Here is a 23,928-nt window from a genome sequence, read left to right on the forward strand (position 1 = left end):
ATAAGCAGGAAAAGGTTTTTCTGCAGGCTCAGGGAGTTTGCTGTTGGCTCTAAAGTAAAAGCTTTAACCTAAAAGGAGACAAATATGAGATGATTCTTAAAAGATTTCGGTTTGAAACCTTTCTTTCCTATTTCCTTCCCTTACTTTGAGCAGGTTAGGTGGGGAGTAAATCAGTTTTCACCTTGAGAAAGCTCTGATCTAGAGGAAAGAAGAGAATATTAATGATTCAAGGTGAGTTTTAAGGACAGGAATCATTCAAAGTCAGGGTGGAGTGAAGATGGGGAAGGAATATGGATGTGGGGAGGATCAGGAGAGAAAAGTTTAGGAAAACCAAAAGAGAAAGGGTGCTAGGAAAATAGTTTGGAAACTAAATTGATAAAACCACCAACTTGTTCAATTTAACATAATTTATTTACCTGTGTTATTTTTTCTATTCCCTGGAAGTTGTGCTTTTCAAAATGTTCTGCTATATTTAGGAAGGTGTGACGTTCTAGGTAGCAGCAGTTACTTAGGACTATCAAAAGTCTCTGTTCCTAAAAGCAAAACAAATATTTAGAAAATTATCTTCATAGTAACAAATTGAGAGTTAACACTTATTAAATTTAATTATACTCTCTTATAATTCAATAATGTAATTACAATGTCAATATTCAATGTTTTACTTTCCATGGTTCCTTCTTTCCCAATAATAACATAAAGAAAAACAATACAATTCTATAATTCTACTAACTGCTTGTTATTACATAATACACTAAAGAGTCAAATAATGCTGCCTTTGAAATTTAATGGCTATAATGGAAAAACAGTTAGCTAGTAAGCTGTTGTTCTTATGAAAGGGGTTCTACTTTGTTGGTTATTCTACCTAATATTTTTTGCACCAAAAAATGCTATAAAAAGGGGTATTTTAAAATAATTACAAAAAATGCATAAACTCACAGAAAATAATTTACAAATTTTTCATAACTTGAGAGAGAATTGCAATGCTATCCATACGATGGGCTCCTTCGAAAAACTGGGCCTTCACAGATGTTTTTATGTAGAACAGTTTCCCTCCTATGGGGAGTGATGGGACAGGAGCTAGGAACTCTCCCACAGTAACAGTCATGAAGAGGGCTAAAACCTCATATTCTATACTCTCCAGGGTTCTAGCCACTTTAAGGTAATTTCTTATCAAAATTACCAGACCTCAAGGCTGATGAATAAACATCACTTTACAATTCAGAAGAACTATTTTTGTAAACAAAATTCCAGGAATGGCATTTGTCACTGCTGTTATGGCTCACCAAGAACACTTTCCCATGCTCCCTCAGTGTCAGAGCATTCTCTAGAACAATTTTTGAGTAATTTAGAGCCTTGATTGAAGATCCCTTAACTAAACACTAAGGCAAAAGTACTTTTCCAGGAAAAATTTTCAGCCATATTTTACTTACTGTTTTGTCTATAACTCATGTTAAAGTCAGTATAATAAATGTGAGGAAAAAACAATATAATAGATATGGAAAATAAATATATCCTTGTTTTTTGAGGTATATTCTGAACTCAGATGTCAAGCATAGCTATATCTCCCAATAATTTCATTTAGCTCCATCAAAAATTTTAAAACTTTCTAGATTTCTTTATGTAAAATATTACTATATTGCTAGCTGAATTTGGCCTATTCAACAAATGTAACTGAAGGGCAAGGAGTTATTAAATGCCTTCAAAGAAATGAAAGGTTGTTAGTGGTCTTGAATGAATCTGTGGATGGGAAATAAATTATAAAACAAGGAAAACAGGGTTATGGTATATATACCACTCCTCCACATTTTGTGAATAAATGGCAAGTAAGAACCAGAAAGAATGTAGTAAACAGACCTGCATAGGCACTCAGGCCACACTTGGGGAGGGGTATATTCCCTCTTGCCCCACACCTGGTGTTACCATTATGGGGTCCTCATAAAGAACATGAAATAAAGTAAGCGTAAAGTTTCATCAGCTGCTCTAAACATGCTCTGCTCTGCAAAAATCTCAACTGGTTTTCCAGTTATAAGATCAATCCTCAATTACCTTTCCCTTCAAGAGTCTTCCCCCCAAATATTAGCCTTATCTAATAGACCCCTAAGCCTGCCACATCTTTGCCTGGTTAATTAACTCTCTTAATTTTTCTCTTTGTAATTTGCATGGTTCTTCCCCCAAAATGGAAAAATGATTTGAGTGATTTGAAGTCTTACTCTTGATAAGCGTTTTTTTCTTCTCAAATCTAACCAATCATAAGAAGTGAAAGTGGGAGGAACTAAACACAAATAATCAAATTCTTAAACTTGGATGACAAATTAAAAGCTTATTAACAATTTAGATGAATATGTATGTTTGAAAATAACAACTCAACCTATCAAAGATAGTACTTGCTAATTAGGCTATGGCTTTATGTATTATTTCAATTATTTTTCAAAGAATCTCTCAGATGTAGGCATTACCATCCCAATTTTGTCCAGGAGAAAATTAGACAACCTCAATGACATGTTCAAGATTCTTCAGTTAGTAAAAAGACCAGGCAAACCTAGACCTCTTCCTTACCATAACTGCTTCTCTGCTGGATAACAGAACAAGACCCTAAGAAGATCTTGATAATCTGTACCAAATCTAATGAGAGATCATCCAAATGTAGCAAAACAGGAACTGAATTTGGTACCAAATGAATAATTTTAGGGAGCAAAATGGGAGCGACAAGGCCCTTGATTAGCAGAATCAAGTATGAAACACCTGGAGTTTGGCTGACAGTAAACTCAATAGGAGTCAATAGAGGTGTTAACATAAGGTGTAGTTCTGGCTGCTTCCCAGTTACCAGGGTCACATCAGAGTCCTATACTCCACCCTTGAAAAAGGACAGAAATAGACTAATAGGAAAACCACTGCCATATTAACTAGGAAATGCCTAAATGATTTAGGGTCTTAACCAAGAAAAAGGAAGATTCCAAGCCTACACAACAACTGTTTTCAAACACTGGAAAGATTGTCATGTAGAAATTAGGCTTGTTCTAAAGGACAGAGAAAAAAGCACAGCTGGCCCAATAACTCACAAGGCCCTTCTCAATTTAGCTCTTTCCTCCAGCCTGTGTCCTTCTCTAGTCTTCTTTCTATGTTCACAGTGGAAAAAATGGTTTAAACTCACTACATCAACTTCCTCAGCTCCTACTGGATCTTGACCCAGGGCATACAGATGGCCCATTAGCAATCCACTGATACGTTTCCTCTACAGTCACACATGACCAACTAACTGTCAAGCCCACAAGGCTCTAGTTTTCATTTGACCCCACCTAATCCTCCATCAGTCTGCAATACTGTTAAATATTCTTTGGTTAAACACGCTTTTCTATCTTTCTCAAGAACACTGCTCCATCTGGATTTTCTTCTTTTTCTCTATTATTCTTTTTCAGAAAACTTTGAGGCTCTCTGCTTCTGGCCATCTCATAAATACTAGTATGTCCCAAATTATTTTTATATATTATATTAATTTTATACATTTGGCCCTCCTCTCATTCTACTAGTAGTTTTCACAGTATACTCATCCACTCCCAGGTCTTATCTTGCTTATACAGTTGACCCTTGAACAACACAGGTTTGAACTGCAGTGGTCCACTTACATGCAAATTTTTTTCGAGGTAAACACAGCACAGTATTATAATTTTCTCTTCCTTATGATTTTATTAACATTTTTTTCTCTAGCTTACTTTATTGTAATACAGCATATAGTAATAACACAAAATATGTGTTAATTGACTGTTATTGCTAAGATTTTCACTCAACAGTAACTATTTGTAGTTAAGTTTTAGGGAAGTCAAAAGTTATACATGGATTTTCAATTGAACAGGGCATTGGTGTCCCTAATCCCCATATGTTCAAGGGTCAAGTGTAAATTACTAATTCACAAATCTGTATCTAGATTTCTCTCTTGGGGTCCAGGCAAGTATATCTAATCACCCACTAAATATCTCTCCTTGAATGTCACTCATTCAGTACATCTGGTCCCAAACAAAATTTTTAATCTCTCCTAATATAACAAATTTCTTTTTTAGTAATTCACACTTATAGTGTGTAATGAATGAATGAATGAATGAATGAATAAATAAATATAGTGTTTGTGGGAATGATATAGGGCAGGAAATTTTGGTCATATGTTTTCTTTATGAGAGATACACATACATATATACATATACACAGCCACATCCTTCAAGCAAATGACAAACCAGAGGGGGTTATTTTTTTAAGATGGATGGGTTCAGAATTGAAAAAAAAAAAAAAGATAGATGGGTTTGGATTTCAAGACCTGAATTTATACATATAATAAAGTATGTGTGTGAATCATCCCTAAATACATATATATGTTGAAAACCAATCTAAGTGTGTGTGTGTGTGTGTGTGTGTGTGTGTATGTGTATATATATACACACACATATATATATAAAAGGTAGTATAATTTTGTTTTTGCTATGGAACTTTATGTTCAAATGAAATACTATTAGAAACTATTAGGAATCACAGCTTCTCTGATTAAAGGGGAAGAGTATGGGGAAATGGGCCCTTTTCTTCTGCTTCCTCTGCAACTTTCACACACCAGGGAACCACTAGGGCATGTATTTTCACAGTCACAAACCTGCATGATGCAGGAGTAGATGGAATTACTTAAGTCACAACTTTGGCTAAAGAGTTTTTAAGTGTGGAATACATATAAAATTATATTTTTACTAAAATTTTCACAAAAAACCAGCCCCAAAGTATAGAGCAATATATTATAGCAGTTATACAATAGCAATCAAAGTAATTTAGGCTGATTTGTAAGTCATTATATAGTTTTAAAATGATATGTTTAGCTTTCTACTTATCATCTTACTTACAGAAGTCAAACTGAAGTCTTCATGGATACTTCCAAACAAATCAGGAGAAGAAACGTCAACAGAAAGACTAAATACAAAAACAAGTAAGAGAACAGTGACAAAGTACTAAAATTAAAAATGTTAATATAATGTTATATGCTTATTACACCTCAATTAAAAAATGCAATAAACCCTATGTAAATTTGACTTTAAAATCTTGGTCAAAAATCTCATAACTCTGTTTTTTATATTAAACAATTAACAGCTCAAAGTAGACACTATAGGCTATCTATTAACAGAGGCCATATGACATTTGCTTTTGGATCTTCCCAATACTCAGTTAAATTTTTTAAAAATCACCAAAGGGGAAAATACCAAATAGTTTAGTTTTTAGGTGTAGACTAAATTAATTGAAATGTTTTTGCCTATCAGAATCTCCAGAGGGCTTTTTCAAGCTCATTTTCATAGTAAATCACTTATAGGTGAGTTCAGTTAGGAAATTAGTTAATAACCAACAAGTGACCAGATATACAAAATTGCAGGGAAGGTTATACTATAAATCTACTGATTAATTGATATAATAGAATCATAATAAACACTTCAGTGAAAATTCTTTTCTTTACACCTAACCAATGGATTTTAGATTCATATAGAACACTAAATAGATGAAAATAATAAATAATATCTTAACAGAAGCAATAAAAGGGTACCAATCTTAAAAATAATAAAAAATGAACTAAAGAACATTAAAATAACACAAACTGGTATAAAACATATATGAATGAATGGAACAGAAAATACAGTTAAGAAATATATAGAGAACCCTAAAGACTTCACCAAAACAACTAAAATTAATAAATGACTTTAGTGAAATCATAGGATATAAAACCAATGTGCAGAAATCCGTTGCATTTCTATACATCAATAATGAAGCAGCAGAAAGACAAATTAAGAAAAAAATCCCATTTACAACTGCACCAAAAATAATAAAATACCTAGGAATAAACTAACCAAACAGGTGAAAGATCTGCACTTTGAAAACTAAAACAATGATGAAAGAAACTGAAGATGACACAAAGAAATGGAAAGATATTCCATGTTCATGGATTGGAAAAACAAATATTGTTAAAATGCCTATACTACCCAAAGCAATCTACACATAATGCAATCCTCATTAAAATACCAATAGCATTTTTCAGAGCTAGAACAAACAATCCTAAAATTTGTACAGAAGCACAAAAGATCCCAATTAGCCAAAGCATTCTTGAAAAAGAAAAGCAAAGCTGGAGGCATCACAATTCTAGACTTAAAGTTATACTACAAAGCTGCAGTGATCAAAACAGTTATGGTACTGGCACAAAAACAGACACATAGATCAATGAAACAGAATAAAAAACCCAGAAATAAATCCACATTATATGGTTAAGGCAAGAATAACCAATGGGAAAAGGACAGCCTTTTCAATAAATGGTGTTGGGAAAACTGGACAGCCACATTCAAAACAATGAAACAACTGCTTTCTTACAACATACACAAAAATAAATTCAAAATGTATGAAAGCCCTAAATGTGAGACTTGAAACTTTAAATCCTAGAAGAGAACACAGGTAGTAACCTCTTTGACATTGATCATAGCAACTTTTTCTAGATAACTTCCCTGATGCAAAGGAAACACAAACAAAAATAAGCTATTGGACTATATCAAAATAAAAAGCTTCTGCACCCCAAAGGAAACACTCAACAAAACTAAAAGGCAACCTATGGAATGAGAGAAGGTATTTACAAATGACATATCCAAAAAAAGGTTAGTTTCCAAAAATTATAAAGAACTCTAAAACTCAACACCCAAAGAACAAATAATCCAATTTAAAAATAGGCAGAAGGGTGCCAGGGTGGCTCAGTCAGTTAAGTGTCCAACTCTTGATTTCAGCTCAGGTCATGATCTCACGGTTTGTGAGTTTTAGCCCCATGTCAGGCTCTGAGCAGACAGCATGGAGCCTGCTTGGGATTCAATCTCTGCTCCTCTCCCATCTCAAAATAAATACATAAACATTTTTTAAAAATAGGCAGAAGACACGAAAAGACATTTCTCCAAAGAAGACATCCAGATGACCAACAGACACATGAAAAGATGTTCATCACAAATCATCAGGGAAATGCAAATCAAAACTACAATGAGATATCACCTCACACCTGTCAGAATGGCTAAAATCAACAATACAAGAAACAAAAGGTGTTGGCGAGGGTGTGGAGAAAAAGGAACGCTTATGTAGTATTAGTGGGTATCCAAATTGGTGCAGCCACACTGGTGCAGCCACTCTGGAAAACAGTATAGAAGTTCCTCAAAAAGTTAAAAATAGAACTACACTATGATCCAGCAGTTGCACTACTGGGTCTTTCCCCAAAGGATACAAAAGTACTGATTCCAAGGGACACATACACTGTGATATTTATGGCAGTTTTATCAACAATAGCCAAATTATGGAAAGAGTCCAAATGTCTATCAACTAATGAATGGATAAAGAAGATGTAGTATATATACAAAGGATTATTCCTCAGCCATAAAAAAAAAAAAAAAAAAAAAAAGGAATGAAATCTTGCCATTTGCAGCAAGGTTGATAAAGCTAGAGAGTATTAAGCTAAGCAAAATAAGTCAGTCAGAGAAAGACAAATACATGATGATTTCACTCATATGTGGAATTTAAGAAACAAAACAAAGAGAAAAAGAGAAAGCATGAGAAAGAGACAAACCAAGAAACAGACTCTTAATTTTAGAGAGCCGATGGTTACCACAGAGGAGAGAGTAAAGGGACAGGTTAAATAGGTGATAGAATTGAGGAGTGCACTTGTGATGAGCACCATGGGATATATGGAATTATACTGCACACCTGAAACTAATGTAACACTGTATGTTAACTATACTGGAATTTAAAATAAAATAAAATAAATAAAAAGTTCAGAAATATATTGCACTATTTAGTAGAATTCAATGGTGTCTGAAACAGAAATTGCAACAAAATAATACGGAAAGAAAGACTTATTAATCAACAATATCAGCAAACTGATTAACAATACAAGTTCTTGGTGGATTATGTTAAATATATAAAATCAAATCACAGAAAAACTAGAAGAGTTAAGTATTTATTAGGTCTCAGAGAAGTAGTAGTATTATATACCTAAAGGCAAAAACCAATACCAAGAAAATCACAAAAATGGAAAACTTCTGAAATTATCAATTACAGATATAAGAGGCATCTATTTCAGTATTTAACCTTAGGTGCAGAAAAGTTACACGTGTCAAATACATTCAGGTATCATTCAGATAAAATAGATTTCTGAAAGACCCTATAGAACAACATTATAAAATAATTATTACCAGAATTCATAAATATTAACAATCAAAATGTGTTCTTCTGGAGCTCAAATAACTAAGCCCGACCCCGACTTAATTCTACTAGCAAAATTAGTCTTTAACAAAAGTATTGCTAAATCTCTAACACCAGAATTCTAAAGGTTATCAACTAGGAGTTATATAATTTTCATTCTTATTATTTATAAAACTTGTTCCTTTCAATAATTAGTAAGCTAATAAGGTGTTCAGTTTGCTCAACATGTCTCTAGTAATACTAATTAAGATGAGTTCAGAAGATAAATCATATAAAAAATATAGGTCAGATATATAAAAATATGATTTCAACATACGCAATCTATCTCTTCCATTGCCTTAGGATATAAGATCACATATAAAACATTATTCTGTATTTTTAATCTTCCTAAATACATCAATGAGGTTAGTGTTAGTTTACTTACTGTGTAGTATCTACATCTGCATCAGGCTTAGTGCTCAACTGTTCCAGACAGTATATAAAAATCTAAGTCAAAAATAAGAAGTTTCAGTGGCATGAACTCTTAGATACTGATATATTTGGACATTAAAACTAATTTTATGTAAATAAAAACCCAGAAATATATATACTGTGTTATATATGTATGTATGCACGTATATCTCCCAGAAGTGATAGAATATATATCCTATATAACTGTTTATGTATGCTCTGGGTATATATATGACAATGTATATAACATAAGTGATGGTCAATTAAAAGCATCTGTTTTTCTCTGACTATAAAATCTTGAATATATTTTAGGAAAAAGACCTTTTCCTTCCTCTCATCCACTCAGTCACATGCTCAACTTTATTAATGTCCTGACTAAGCGCTGGTTCCAGTCAAAGAATTTCATACTCTAGATACGGTATAAACAACTATCACATCATTGTATTTGTGCTCTAAGAGAAATAAATGTAAAGTACAATGAGAACACAAAAAAAGCAAGTATAATATAAAGGGGTATTGCTAGAATAAGTTGGAATTAACCATACCTTGAACTTTATTTTTGTTACCTTACTTCCTATAAACTATTATGGACTCAGATAAGATGAAAAAATAATACACATTCAATATATGTTATACATGTATTATTAATAGGAGGAAGTTTACTATAATTTGCATTATTTCAGGCTTCAGGGCATCAGTACTTTTACATATTACCTGCATGATATTGATGCTGAGTTGACAAACCTCCTCCTGTGTTTTAGGTTGTTGAAAGACCTATAAGGAAGAATTTTGACGAAAGTTTTTAGATTTAGCTAAGAAAACAAAACTTTTTGTTTGTGAAGTTCCATATAAAAAAATCACTTATGGGAAACTGCTTCCAGTGTGGGTAACCTTACTCCAAAAGGGACAGGTATGAAGAGCTGCCCTACAGGCAGTGTTTTGGCGCCTGTGTAAGACACTGGCATGGAGCTGGTTGACAACATCCAGGTCAGTTATTCTCTCTGCATACAAAGTGCCAACAATTCCAAGTACTCTACTTACAACACTTACATTCACATTTTAACTTCTATCAGCCTATCTGGGAACCAAGAAATCGACACACAAAATCAAATAAAACAAATAAGTATCTGAGGGAAAAGGTCTTTTGTGCTGAAATGACTCATTTACAACTGTGATTCCCAAGGGTTCCTGGGAAAGTCCGAAATAGAAGTTGAATTTAATAGAAAACTTACACTGGCTTCTCCAGGCTTGCACTCTACAACTCCTTTAAGTGACTGCAGAGAATGTATAATGCACTGTTCAAATTGACATGGCTGAAGGGAAAAAAAAAAGTACATTACCTTAAAATTCAAAAACAAGCAATGGTTATTAAGACATTTAACAGAAGCAAATTATGGCCCCAAACTCTCAATTTTACAGATTTATTGAAAGGAAAACAGATGCAAACAACTTGACAAATAATCTCCACCCCATCAAGATTTAGATTTGGCAAGTTTGCACTTAATATTTAAATATGGGTAAATCTTAACTCTAAAGTACATCTAATTCAAATAGAACAGAAATCAGGTATAATTAAAATTCTTCTTAAAAATCCTACTCTTCTAAGAGGGAAATGACTTGATGAAGAACAGATACAGCAAGTTTATATTTTAAACACTACTTTGAAGATATATTCTGAGCTCAATCTTCCAGATCTTTCACATCTCTGGTAGTGTTCAACAAAATTTAATGTTACTAATAATGATTTGTAGAAGGTCCAGGAAATTCAATTCAAAAGTCATTACAGTCATTTTTTATATACATTAAGTCATAAAATAAGTGACGATATGTCCAACAACTGGCATTCAGATAAATCTGAATGAATTGTAACATCTTAGCTCCTACTGTACTTAAGGTTTCACTTTGTGCTAGGCATACTCTAAGTGATGGGGATATAGGAATAAGATTGAGTTCTCATTAAGTGTATGCTCTAGGATAAGAGTCACAACCAAAAAAGCCACAGTCAACAAAACTGTTACTTTTTACTAAAAAAAAAAAAAATACAGAAATAAGTCAACTACAAACTAGAGTAAGTGCCATGGGAAAAAAAAAAAAACAGAACTCAGAAATGATGATGATGGAGGGGAATCTGCTCTAACTAAGATGGTCAAAGAAGAGCTCCCTTAGACAGTGAGAACATTTAAGTGGAGACTTGAAGGGCAAGAGGACTCAGCACCATAAAAGATAAGGGAAGGGAGTGGTGAGCTCAGGGAGAGAGGGCAATATGTACACAGGCCAGGGAGGGCAGAACCTAAAGGAACTGAGAAACCACAAGAACAGCAGTGCATCACAACCACTAGGCATGAGTTTGGCAGTACAAGATGAGGCTAAGGGTCTGGGTTTCACTCAGACAGAGGGCTGTATAAGACACATAGTTGAGGGGCGCCTGGGTGGCTCAGTCGGTTAAGCGTCTGACTTCGGCTCAGGTCATGATCTTGCGGTTCGTGAGTTCCAGCCCCGCGTCGGGCTCTGTGCTGACAGCTCAGAGCCTGGAGCCTGTTTCAGATTCTGTGTCTCCCTCTCTCTCTCTCTCTGACCCTCCCCCATTCATACTCTGTCTCTGTCTCAAAAATAAACGTTAAAAAAAAAAATTTTTTTTTAAAAAGGCACATAGTTGAATTAAAAAAAAAAAACCAACTCTGTGCAAAAATCCGGAGTCAGAACCTCTCCTCACTACATGCTTCAATTTGTTAAAAGAGATTGGGGAAAAAAAACTGAACAGAAGAGACAAGTTTATTTTCTTACAAAAAGGAACCCAGATTTAATGAAAGCTAAAATAGTGCTTCAACATAATGTTATTTTAATACTGCACTTTGAAGCCACTAGAGGGCACCATAAAAAAACAAAACAAAACAAAAAACAACTTCTAAGTACAAAAAAAAAAATATATGGGATAAAATACCAACTGCACAGAACTATTTCAAGAGGTATAATGTTTGTTAAATACCTGACCTAATGCCTCCAACTTACCCGCCTCAAAAGGTAGGAAAATCTAAGAATAATGGTGAAAATTAAATCCAAAATTCAACTGTGGGTAATTAAACCTGTTGTTACCTGGATTTTTTGCATTAATATTTGGACTAGATTTTCTTAATTTCTTTTTATATCTATACTAATACAATAAATGGATAATACCAGAGAACTGAATTAGTTTCAGTTAAATTGGGAGTAATGATAGTCTAAACATCTGCTATTTATTTTTTTCTAAAGAGAAGCAGTGCTATTTCTGCATATTGTCAGTGAATCATCCAATTTAGCTGACTATAAGAGCTATCACAAATCATTCCAGTTCTTATGAAAGAAAAAAATTCTCAAAATTATCCAAATTGAAAAAAGCAGTACACATTTTCAATATGAAAAGAAAGCAGGATGCTTTCCAAAAAGCTGTTTCAGAGCACTGAAGTGAGGTTCAAATTAAATACACACTACTTCAGGGGTGCCTGGGTGGCTCAGTTGGTTGAGGGTCCGACTCTTGATTTCAACTCAGGGCCTTGGGATTGAGCCCTGAGTGAGGCTTCATGCTGAAAATGTAGCCTGCTTAAGACTCTCACACTCCTCTGAAGGGTCTACCTCCCTCCAGGTGCTGCAGGCCCCTCCCCAGGGGACCACCGAAGAAAAAGCTATCTGAGCATGCCCCTCACGCCCTGTGCACCTTGCAGATCCACCCCAGCGAATAAGCCAGATCCCAATGAAGCAGCACCACAAGTCTGGCAGTGTGCAAAGAGCCCAGACAAAGGCCACAACACTCCACAGTGAGTTCTGCCCCTGGGAGAGGGGAAGATAAGGTACACACCAGTCAGACTGTGGCCCCAGTGGTGGGCTGAGGACAGACATCGGGTCTGATTGTGGCCCCGCCAACTAACACAAGTTACTCCAGACAACACAGGGGAAGTGCCTTGCAGTTCCGCACCACTCCAGGGACTAACCAAAATGACAAAACAGAAGAACTCTCCTCAAAAGAAACTCCTGGAAGTAGACAGCTAACGAATCAATCAAAAACGATTTAAGCAATATAAGAGAACAAGAATTTTGAATAATAGTCATAAAATTAATCGCTGGGTTTGAAAAAAGTATACAGGACAGCAGAGAATCTATTGCTACAAAGATCAAGGAACTAAGAAATAGTCATGAGGAGCTAAAAAATGCTATAAATGAGAAGCAAAATAAAATGGACACGACCACAGCTCGGAATGAAGAGGCAGAGGAGAGAATAAGTGAATTAGAAGATAAAATTATGGGGGCGCCTGGGTGGCGCAGTCGGTTGGGCGTCCGACTTCAGCCAGGTCACGATCTCGTGGTCCGGGAGTTCGAGCCCTGCGTCAGGCTCTGGGATGATGGCTCAGAGCCTGGAGCCTGTTTCCGATTCTGTGTCTCCCTCTCTCTCTGCCCCTCCCCCGTTCATGCTCTGTCTCGCTCTGTCCCAAAAATAAATAAACGTTGAAAAAAAAATAAAAAAAAAAAAGGAAGATAAAATTATGGAAAAACAGGAAGCTGAGAAAAAAAGAGATTAAAAAAATCCAGGAGTTTGAGGGGAGAATTAGAGAACTAAGTGATGCAATCAAATGCAACAATATCCATATAATACGAATTTCAGAAGAGGAAGAAAGAGAGAAAGGGGCTGAAGGTGTATTTGAACAAATCATAGCTAAGAACATCCCTGATCTGGGGAAGGAAAAAGCACTGAAATCCAAGAGGCACAGAGAACTCCCTTCAGACGTAACTTGAATTGATCTTCTGCACGACATATCATAGTGAAACTGACAAAATACAATAAAGAGAAAATTCTCAAAGCAGCTAGGCATAAACATGCTCTAACTTACAAAGGGAGACCCATAAGACCAGCGGCAGACCTATCTACTGAAACTTGGCAGGCCAGAAAGGAATGGCAGGAAATCTTCAATGTGACGAACAGAAAAAATATGCAGCCGAGAATCCTTTATCCAGCAAGTCTGTCATTCAGAACAGGAGGAGAGATAAAGATCTTCCCAAACACACAAAAACTGAAGGAATTCATCACCCCCAATTCATAGCCCTACAAGAGATCCTAAGGGGGATTCTGTGAGTTAAATGTTGCAAGGACCTCAAAGTACCAGAGACAACACTACAAGCATGAAACCTACAGACATCACAATGACTCTAAACCCATTGCTTTCAATAATAACACTGAATGTAAGTGGACTAAATGCTCCAAACAAAAGACATAGGGTATCAGCATGGGTAAAAAAAACAAGACCCATCTATCTGCTGTCTACAAGAGACTCATTTTAGACCTGAGGACACCTTCAGATTGAAACTGAGGGGATGGAGGACTATCTATCCACCATGCTACTGGAAGTCAAAAGAAAGCTGGAGTAGCCATACTTATATCAGACAAACTAGACTTTAAATTGAAGGCTGTAACAAGAGATGAAAAAGGAGATTATATAATAATTACAGGGTCTATCCATCAGGAAGAGCTAACAATTATAAACGTCTATGCGCTGAATATGGGAGCCTTCAAATATATAAAACAATTACTCACAAACATAAGCAACCTTATTGATAAGAATGTGGTAATTGCAGGGGAGTTTAATACTCCAGTTACAACAATGGATAGATCATCTAGACACAGGATCAATAAAGAAACAAGGGCCCTGAAGGATACATCGGATCAGATGGACTTGACAGATATATTTAGAACTCTGCATCCCAAAGCAACAGAATATACTTTCTTCCCGAGTGCACATGGAAAATTCTCCAAGACAGATCACATACTGGGTCACAAAACAGCCTTTCATAAGTATAAAAGAATTGAGATCATACCATGCACACTTTCAGACCACAATGCTATGAAATTTTAAATCAACCACAGTAAAAAGTCTGGAAAAACTCCAAAAGCATGGAGGTTAAAGAACACTCTACTAAAGAATGAATGGGTCAACCAGGAAATTAGAGAAGAAATTAAAACATATATGGAAAAAATGAAGATGAAAATACAACAATCCAAATGCTTCAGGATGCAGCGAAGGCAGTCCTGAGAGGAAAATACATTGCAATCCAGGCTTATCTCAAGAAACAAGAAAAATCCCAAATACAAAATTTAACAGCACACCTAAAGGAAATAGAAGCAGAACAGCAAAGACACCCCAAACCCAGCAGAAGAAGAGAAATAACAGAGATCAGAGCAGAAATAAACAATATAGAATCTAAAAAAACTGTAGAGCAGAAAAACGAAACCAAGAGTTGGTTTTTTGAAAAAATAAACAAAATTGATAAACCTCTAGCTAGGCTTCTCAAAAAGAAAAGGGAGATGACCCAAATAGATAAAATCATGAATGAAAATGGAATTATTACAACCAATCACTCAGAAATACACGCAATTATCAAGGAATACTGTGAAAAATTATATGCCAACAAACTGGACAACCTGGAAGAAATGGAAAAATTCCTAAACACATACACACTTCCAAATCTCAAACAGGAAGAAATAGAAAGCTTGAACAGACCCATGACCAGTGAAGAAATTGAATCAGTTATCAAAAATCTCCCAACAAATAAGAGTCCAGGACGGATGGCTCCCTGGGGAATTCTACCAGATATTTAAAGCAGAGATAATACCTATCCTTCTGAACCTATTCCAAAAAATAGAAAGGGAAGGAAAACTTCCAGACTCATTCTATGAAGCCAGCATTACTTTGATCCATAAACCAGACAGAGACCCAGCAAAAAAAGAGAACTACAGGCCAATATCCCTGATGAAGATGGATGCAAAAATTCTCAATAAGATACTAGCAAATCGTATTCAACAGCATATACAAAGAATTATTCACCATGATCAAGTGGGATTCATTCCTGGGCTGCAGGGCTGGTTCAACATTCGTAAATCAATCAATGTGATACATCACATTAATAAAAGAAAAGAAAAAAAACACATGATCCTGTCTATCAATGCAGAAAAAGCATTTGACAAAATTCAGCATCCTTTCTTAATAAAAACCCCCGAGAAAGTCGGGATAGAAGGAACATACTTAAATATACTAAAAGCCATTTGTGAAAAGCCCACAGCTAATATCATCCTCAATGGGGAAAAACTGAGAGCTTTCTCCCTGAGATCAGGAACAGGAGTGGACAGGGATGTCCACTCTCACTGCTGTTGTTTAACATAGTGTTGGAAGTACTAGCGTCAGCAATCAGACAAAAGGAAATCAAAGGCATCAAAATTGGCAAAGATGAAGTAAAGCTTTCACTTTTTGCAGATGACATGATACTATACATGGAAAATCCGATAGATTCCACCAAAAGTCTGCTAGAACTGATACATGAATTCAGCAAAGTGGCAGGATACAAAATCAACGTTCACAAATCAGTTGCATTCTTATACACTACTAATGAAGCAACAGAAAGACAAATAAAGAAACTGATCCCATTCACAATTGCACCAACAAGCATAAAATACCTAGGAATAAACCTAACCAAAGATGTAAAAGATCTGTATGTTGAAAACTATAGAAAGCTTATGAAGGAAACTGAAGAAGATACAATGAAATGGAAAAACATTCAGTGTTCATGCATTGGAAGAATAAATATTGTTAAAATGTCGATACTACCCAAAGCTATCTACACATTCAATGCAATCCCAATCAAAATTGCACCAGCATTCTTCTCGAAGCTAGGACAAGCAATCCTAAAATTTGTATGGAACCACAAAAGGCCCCGAATAGCCAAAGTAATATTAAAGAAGAAGACCAAAGCGGGAGGCATCACAATCCCAGACTTTAGCCTCTACTACAAAGCTCTAATCATCAAGACAGCATGGTATTGGCACAAAACAGACATATAGACCAATGGAATAGAATAGAAACCCCAGAACTAGACCCACAAAAGTATGGACAACTAATCTTTGACAAAGCAGGAAAGAATATCCAATGGAAAAAAAACAGTCTCTTTAACAAATGGTGCTGGGAGAACTGGACAGCAACATGCAGAAGGTTGAAACTAGACCACTTTCTCACACCATTCACAAAAATAAACTCAAAATGGATAAAGGACCTGAATGTGAGACAGAAAACCATCAAAACCCTAGAGGAGAAAGCAGGGAAAAACCTCTCTGACCTCAGCCGCAGCAATTTCTTACTTGACACATCCCCAAAGGCAACGGAATTAAAAGCAAAAATGAATTACTGGGACGTCATGAAAATAAAAAGCTTCTGCACAGCAAGGGAAACAATCAACAAAACTAAAAGGTAACCAACGGAATGAGAAAAGATATTTGCAAATGACATATTGGACAAAGGGCTAGTATCCAAAACCTATAAAGAGCTCACCAACTCCACACCCAAAAAACAAATAATCCAGTGAAGAAATGGGCAGAAAACATGAAGAGACACTTCTCTAAAGAAGACATCCAGATGGCCAACAGACACATGAAAAGATGCTCAACATTGCTCCTCATCAGGGAAATACAAATCAAAACCACACTCAGATATCACCTCATGCCAAAATGAACAAACAGGAGACTACAGATGCTGGCGAGGATGTGGAGAAATGGGAAGCACTGTTGGTGGGAATGCAAACTGGTGCAGCCGCTCTGGAAAACAGTGTGGAGGTTCCTCAAAAAATTAAAAATAGACCTACCCTATGACCCAGCAGTATCACTGCTAGGAATTTACCCAAGGGATATAGGAGTAGTGATGCATAGGGGCACTTGTACCCCAATGTTTATAGCAGCACTCTCAACAATAGTCAAATTATGGAAAGAGCCTAAATGTCCATCAACTGATGAATGGATAAAGAAATTGTGGTTTATATACACAACGGAATACTACGTGGCAATGAGAAAGAATGAAATATGGCCTTTTGTAGCAACATGGATGGAACTGGAAAGTGTTATGCTAAGTGAAGTAAGTCATACAGAGAAGGACAGATTCCATATGTTTTCACGCCTATGTGGATCCTGAGAAACTTAACAGAAGACCATGGGGGAGGGGAAGGAAAAAGAAAAAAAAAAAAAAAAAGGGTTAGAGAGGGAGCCAAACCATAAGAGACTCTTAGAAACTGAGAACAAACTGAGGGTTGATGGGGGGTGGGGGGTGGGTGATGGGTATTTAGGAGGGCACCTGTTGGGATGAGCACTGGGTTTTGTATGGAAACCAATTTGACAATAAATTTCATATTAAAAAAAAAAAAGATGCTCAGTCTCTCTCCAACACTCCTCATTCATGTTCTCTCTCTTAAAAAGCAAACATAGGGGCGCCTGGGTGGTGCAGTCGGTTAAGCGTCCGACTTCAGCCAGGTCACGATCTCGCGGTCCGGGAGTTCGAGCCCCGCGTCAGGCTCTGGGCTGATGGCTCAGAGCCTGGAGCCTGTTTCCGATTCTGTGTCTCCCTCTCTCTCTGCCCCTCCCCGGTTCATGCTCTGTCTCTCTCTGTCCCAAAAAAAAAAATAAAATAAAATAAATAAACGTTGGGAAAAAAAGCAAACATAGGAGAGACCTAAACCTTATTAAACAAATAAATAATAAACAAACTTCAGCTGAAATAAGTCTTAGTGAGGCAAAGTGTAATGTTCATTTCATTTCTTTTTTTTTAATATATATTTATTTTTGAGAGACAGAGTGTGAGCAGGGGAGGGGAAGAGAGAGAGGGAGGCAGAGTCCAAAACAGGCTCCAGGCTCTGAGCCGTCAGCACAGAGCCCGACATGGGGCTCGAACCCATGAACCGTGAGATCATGACCTGAGCTGAAGTAGGTAGCTTAACTGACTGAGCCACGCAGGCTCTTTTTTTCTGTTTTGTTTTGGTTAATGTTTATTTATTTTCTTCAGAGAGAGAGAAAGTGCTACCAGCATGAAGCCCGATGCAGGGCTCGATCTCACAAACCATGAGATCATGACCTGAGCCAAAACAAGAGTTGGGTACTTAAATGACTGAACCACCCAGGTGCCCCTATGTTACATATTTTTTTACCTACATCTGGCTAGACGATATAATGGCTGACATCAGAAGGGTAACTTTCTCTGGGTCATTCATCCACAAAGTTTAGTCTTCTAGCTTGTATGTGTGACAAACATGAAATTAGTTATTCTATGGTTCCAGTTTCTTACTATTATAGTCAAACTTTAAGTGAACTACAAACAAGTTTCTATGGTAAACATTTCAAAGTATTTTAAAGAGGTTTATCTATTATAATCAAACAACCAAAGTTAGATGTGGCAGCTACCAGATAAGCACTAACTGGGAGAGGGGGAAAGTGGCTTCTTTAAGACTGCATGGCTAATGGGGTGCCGGGCTAGGTCAGTCAGATCATGTGACCCTCAATCTCAGGGTCATGAGTTTCAGTCCCACATTGGGTGCAACGATTAAATAAATAAACTTAAAAAAAAAGAAGAAAAAAGATTGCATGGCTGTTATGTGACAGAACTATGGACTGAACCAGATTATGATTCCAAATCCAGGGCAGCACATTTTCCTCCATATCAGCACTGTTCAAAAGAAGTATAATGTGAGCCACAAACATAAGTCATATATATAATTTAAGAGTTTCCAGTAAACACATTAAGAATATTAAAAGAAAAATTGATTTCAATATAATTCAGGTTATGCAATATACCAAAATATTATATCATCATGTAATCAATAAAAAGTTGAGATATTTCACATTCTTTCTTTGTACTGAGTCTTATACAAACCATGTCTATAATGACTGCTATATTGGATATTGGACCATGCAGGTCTACTCTACGTCTCCTTTCTCTAAATATTTAGTATGACAGAATTAGCTATAGGATAGTTTGTATATAAGCACTAATAATTATGAAAAGTAGAATAAACCAAATAAAAGTAGTTTTTATTAAAAATAAATCCTTTAAGAGCCCGCTAGGAAGATGGCGGCGTAGGAGGACGCTGGGCTCACCACGCGTCCTGCTGATCACTTAGATTCCACCTACACCTGCCTAAATAACCCAGAAAACCGCCAGAGGATTAGCAGAACAGAGTCACCGGACCCAAGTGCAGACGAGAGGCCCACGGAAGAGGGTAGGAAGGGCGGCGAGGCGGTGCGCGCTCCACGGACTGGCGGGAGGGAGCCGGGGCGGAGGGGCGGCTCGCCGGCCAAGCAGAGCCCCCGAGTCCGGCTTGCAAAAGCGGAGGGGCCTGACGGACTGTGTTCCGACAGCAAGCGCGACTTAGCGTCTGGGAGGTCATAAGTTAACAGCTCTGCTCAGAAAGCGGGAAGGCTGGAGGACAAAGGGAGGGTGAGCTGCGGAGCCCCCGGACGACAGAGCTCAGTTTGGCGGGGAACAAAGGCGCTCTCCAGCGCCATCTCCCCCGCCCATCCCCCAGCCAAAATCCCAAAGGGAACCGGCTCCGGCCAGGGAAATTGCTCGCTCCGCGCGAACACCCAACTCTGTGCTTCTGCGGAGCCAAACCTCCGGCAGCGATCTGACTCCCTCCGGCTGCACAGGGCCCCTCCTGAAGTGGATCACCTAAGGAGAAGCGAGCTAAGCCTGCCCCCCCTGCCGCCGTGCACCTTGCCTTCCCACCCCAGCTAATACGCCAGATCCCCAGCATCACAAGCCTGGCAGTGTGCAAGTAGCCCAGACGGGCCACGCCACCCCACAGGGAATCCCGCCCCTAGGAGAGGGGAAGAGAAGGCACACACCAGTCTGACTGTGGCCCCAGCGGTGGGCTGGGGGCAGACATCAGGTCGGACTGCGGCCCCGCCCACCAACTCCAGTTATACACCACAGCACAGGGGAAGTGCCCTGCAGGCCCTCACCACACCAGGGACTATCCAAAATGACCAAGCGGAAGAATTCCCCCCAGAAGAATCTCCAGGAAATAACAACAGCTAATGAGCTGATCAAAAAGGATTTAAATAATATAACAGAAAGTGAATTTAGAATAATAGTCATAAAATTAATCGCTGGGCTGGAAAACAGCATACAGGACAGCAGAGAATCTCTTGCTACAGACATCAGGGGACTAATGAACAGGCACGAGGAGCTGAAAAACGCTTTAAAGGAAATGGAAAACAAAATGCAAACCGCCACAGCTCGGATGGAAGAGGCAGAGGAGAGAATAGGTGAACTAGAAGATAAAGTTATGGAAAAAGAGGAAGCTGAGAAAAAGAGAGATAAAAAAATCCAGGAGTATGAGGGGAAAATTAGAGAACTAAGTGATACACTAAAAAGAAATAATTTACGCATAATTGGTATCCCAGAGGAGGAAGAGAGAGGGAAAGGTGCTGAAGGGGTACTTGAAGAAATCATAGCTGAGAACTTCCCTGAACTGGGGAAGGAAAAAGGCATTGAAATCCAAGAGGCACAGAGAACTCCCTTCAGACGTAACTTGAATCGATCTTCTGCACGACATATCATAGTGAAACTGGCAAAATACAAGGATAAAGAGAAAATTCTGAAAGCAGCAAGGGGTAAACGTGCCCTCACATATAAAGGGAGACCTATAAGACTCGTGACTGATCTCTCTTTTGAAACTTGGCAGGCCAGAAAGAATTGGCACGAGATTTTCAGGGTGCTAGACAGCAAAAATATGCAGCCAAGAATCCTTTATCCAGCAAGTCTGTCATTTAGAATAGAAGGAGAGATAAAGGTCTTCCCAAACAAACAAAAACTGAAGGAATTTGTCACCACTAAACCAGCCCTACAAGAGATCCTAAGGGGGACCCTGTGAGACAAAGTACCAGAGACATCACTACAAGCATAAAACATACAGACATCACAATGACTCTAAACCCGTATCTTTCTATAATAACACTGAATGTAAATGGATTAAATGCGCCAACCAAAAGACATAGGGTATCAGAATGGATAAAAAAACAAGACCCATCTATTTGCTGTCTACAAGAGACTCATTTTAGACCTGAGGACACCTTTAGATTGAGAGTGAGGGGATGGAGAACTATTTATCATGCTACTGGAAGCCAGAAGAAAGCTGGAGTAGCCATACTTATATCAGACAAACTAGACTTTAAATTAAAGGCTGTAACAAGAGATGAAGAAGGACATTATATAATAGTTACAGGGTCTATCCATCAGGAAGAGCTAACAATTATAAATGTCTATGCGCCGAATACCGGAGCCCCCAAATATATAAAACAATTACTCATAAACAGAAGCAACCTTATTGATAAGAATGTGGTAATTGCTGGGGACTTTAACACCCCACTTACAGAAATGGATAGATCATCTAGACACACGGTCAATAAAGAAACAAGGGCCCTGAATGAGACACTGGATCAGATGGACTTGACAGATCTATTTAGAACTCTGCATCCCAAAGCAACAGAATATACTTTCTTCTCGAGTGCACATGGAACATTCTCCAAGATAGATCATATACTGGGTCACAAATCAGCCCTTCATAAGTTTACAAGAATTGAAATTATACCATGCATACTTTCAGACCACAATGCTATGAAGCTTGAAGTCAACCACAGGAAAAAGTCTGGAAAACCTCCAAAAGCATGGAGGTTAAAGAACACCCTACTCACGAATGAGTGGGTCAACCAGGCAATTAGAGAAGAAATCAAAAAATATATGGAAACAAACGAAAATGAAAATACAACAATCCAAACGCTTTGGGACGCAGCGAAGGCAGTCCTGAGAGGAAAATACATCGCAATCCAGGCCTATCTCAAGAAACAAGAAAAATCCCAAATACAAAATCTAACAGCACACCTAAAGGAAATAGAAGCAGAACAGCAAAGGCAGCCTAAACCCAGCAGAAGAAGAGAAATAATAAAGATCAGAGCAGAAATAAACAATATAGAATCTAAAAAAACTGTAGAGCAGATCAACGAAACCAAGAGTTGGTTTTTTGAAAAAATAAACAAAATTGACAAACCTCTAGCCAGGCTTCTCAAAAAGAAAAGGGAGATGACCCAAATAGATAAAATCATGAATGAAAATGGAATTATTACAACCAATCCCTCAGAGATACAAACAATTATCAGGGAATACTATGAAAAATTATATGCCAACAAATTGGACAACCTGGAAGAAATGGACAAATTCCTGAACACCCACACTCTTCCAAAACTCAATCAGGAGGAAATAGAAAGCTTGAACAGACCCATAACCAGCGAAGAAATTGAATCGGTTATCAAAAATCTCCCAACAAATAAGAGTCCAGGACCAGATGGCTTCCCAGGGGAGTTCTACCAGACGTTTAAAGCAGAGATAATACCTATCCTTCTCAAGCTATTCCAAGAAATAGAAAGGGAAGGAAAACTTCCAGACTCATTCTATGAAGCCAGTATTACTTTGATTCCTAAACCAGACAGAGACCCAGTAAAAAAAGAGAACTACAGGCCAATATCCCTGATGAATATGGATGCCAAAATTCTCAATAAGATACTAGCAAATCGAATTCAACAGCATATAAAAAGAATTATTCACCATGATCAAGTGGGATTCATTCCTGGGATGCAGGGCTGGTTCAACATTCGCAAATCAATCAACGTGATACATCACATTAACAAAAAAAAAGAGAAGAACCATATGATCCTGTCAATCGATGCAGAAAAGGCCTTTGATAAAATCCAGCACCCTTTCTTAATAAAAACCCTTGAGAAAGTCGGGATAGAAGGAACATACTTAAAGATCATAAAAGCCATTTATGAAAAGCCCACAGCTAACATCATCCTCAACGGGGAAAAACTGAGAGCTTTTTCCCTGAGATCAGGAACACGACAGGGATGCCCACTCTCACCGTTGTTATTTAACATAGTGCTGGAAGTTCTAGCATCAGCAATCAGACAACAAAAGGAAATCAAAGGCATCAAAATTGGCAAAGATGAAGTCAAGCTTTCGCTTTTTGCAGATGACATGATATTATACATGGAAAATCCGATAGACTCCACCAAAAGTCTGCTAGAACTGATACATGAATTCAGCAAAGTTGCAGGATACAAAATCAATGTACAGAAATCAGTTGCATTCTTATACACTAACAATGAAGCAACAGAAAGACAAATAAAGAAACTGATCCCATTCACAATTGCACCAAAAAGCATAAAATACCTAGGAATAAATCTAACCAAAGATGTAAAGGATCTGTATGCTGAAAATTATAGAAAGCTTATGAAGGTAATTGAAGAAGATTTAAAGAAATGGAAAGACATTCCCTGCTCATGGATTGGAAAAATAAATATTGTCAAAATGTCAATACTACCCAAAGCTATCTACACATTCAATGCAATCCCAA

The 23,928-nt window shown here is 37.3% G+C and overlaps 1 protein-coding gene across 2 annotated transcripts in view; it reads right to left on the bottom strand.

Moving 5' to 3' along the window:
- Nucleotides 1-23,928, bottom strand: part of EXOC2 (exocyst complex component 2) — a 280,355-nt gene that overhangs the window by 101,631 nt on the left and 154,796 nt on the right. For both annotated transcript variants that reach the window (XM_047101674.1, XM_047101673.1), the window contains 5 exons: nt 9,921-10,001; nt 9,403-9,462; nt 8,663-8,724; nt 4,875-4,941; nt 417-533 (listed from right to left, as the gene is read on the bottom strand). In XM_047101674.1, the coding sequence (XP_046957630.1) occupies nt 417-533; nt 4,875-4,941; nt 8,663-8,724; nt 9,403-9,462; nt 9,921-10,001 (387 nt within the window). The remainder of the gene's footprint in view (nt 1-416; nt 534-4,874; nt 4,942-8,662; nt 8,725-9,402; nt 9,463-9,920; nt 10,002-23,928) is intronic.

Source organism: Lynx rufus, unplaced genomic scaffold (assembly GCF_022079265.1).
Source record: "Lynx rufus isolate CCGP_SWC_20201006 ecotype Redwood Valley unplaced genomic scaffold, mLynRuf1.p SCAF_6, whole genome shotgun sequence".
NCBI classification, from domain to species: Eukaryota; Metazoa; Chordata; class Mammalia; order Carnivora; family Felidae; genus Lynx; species Lynx rufus.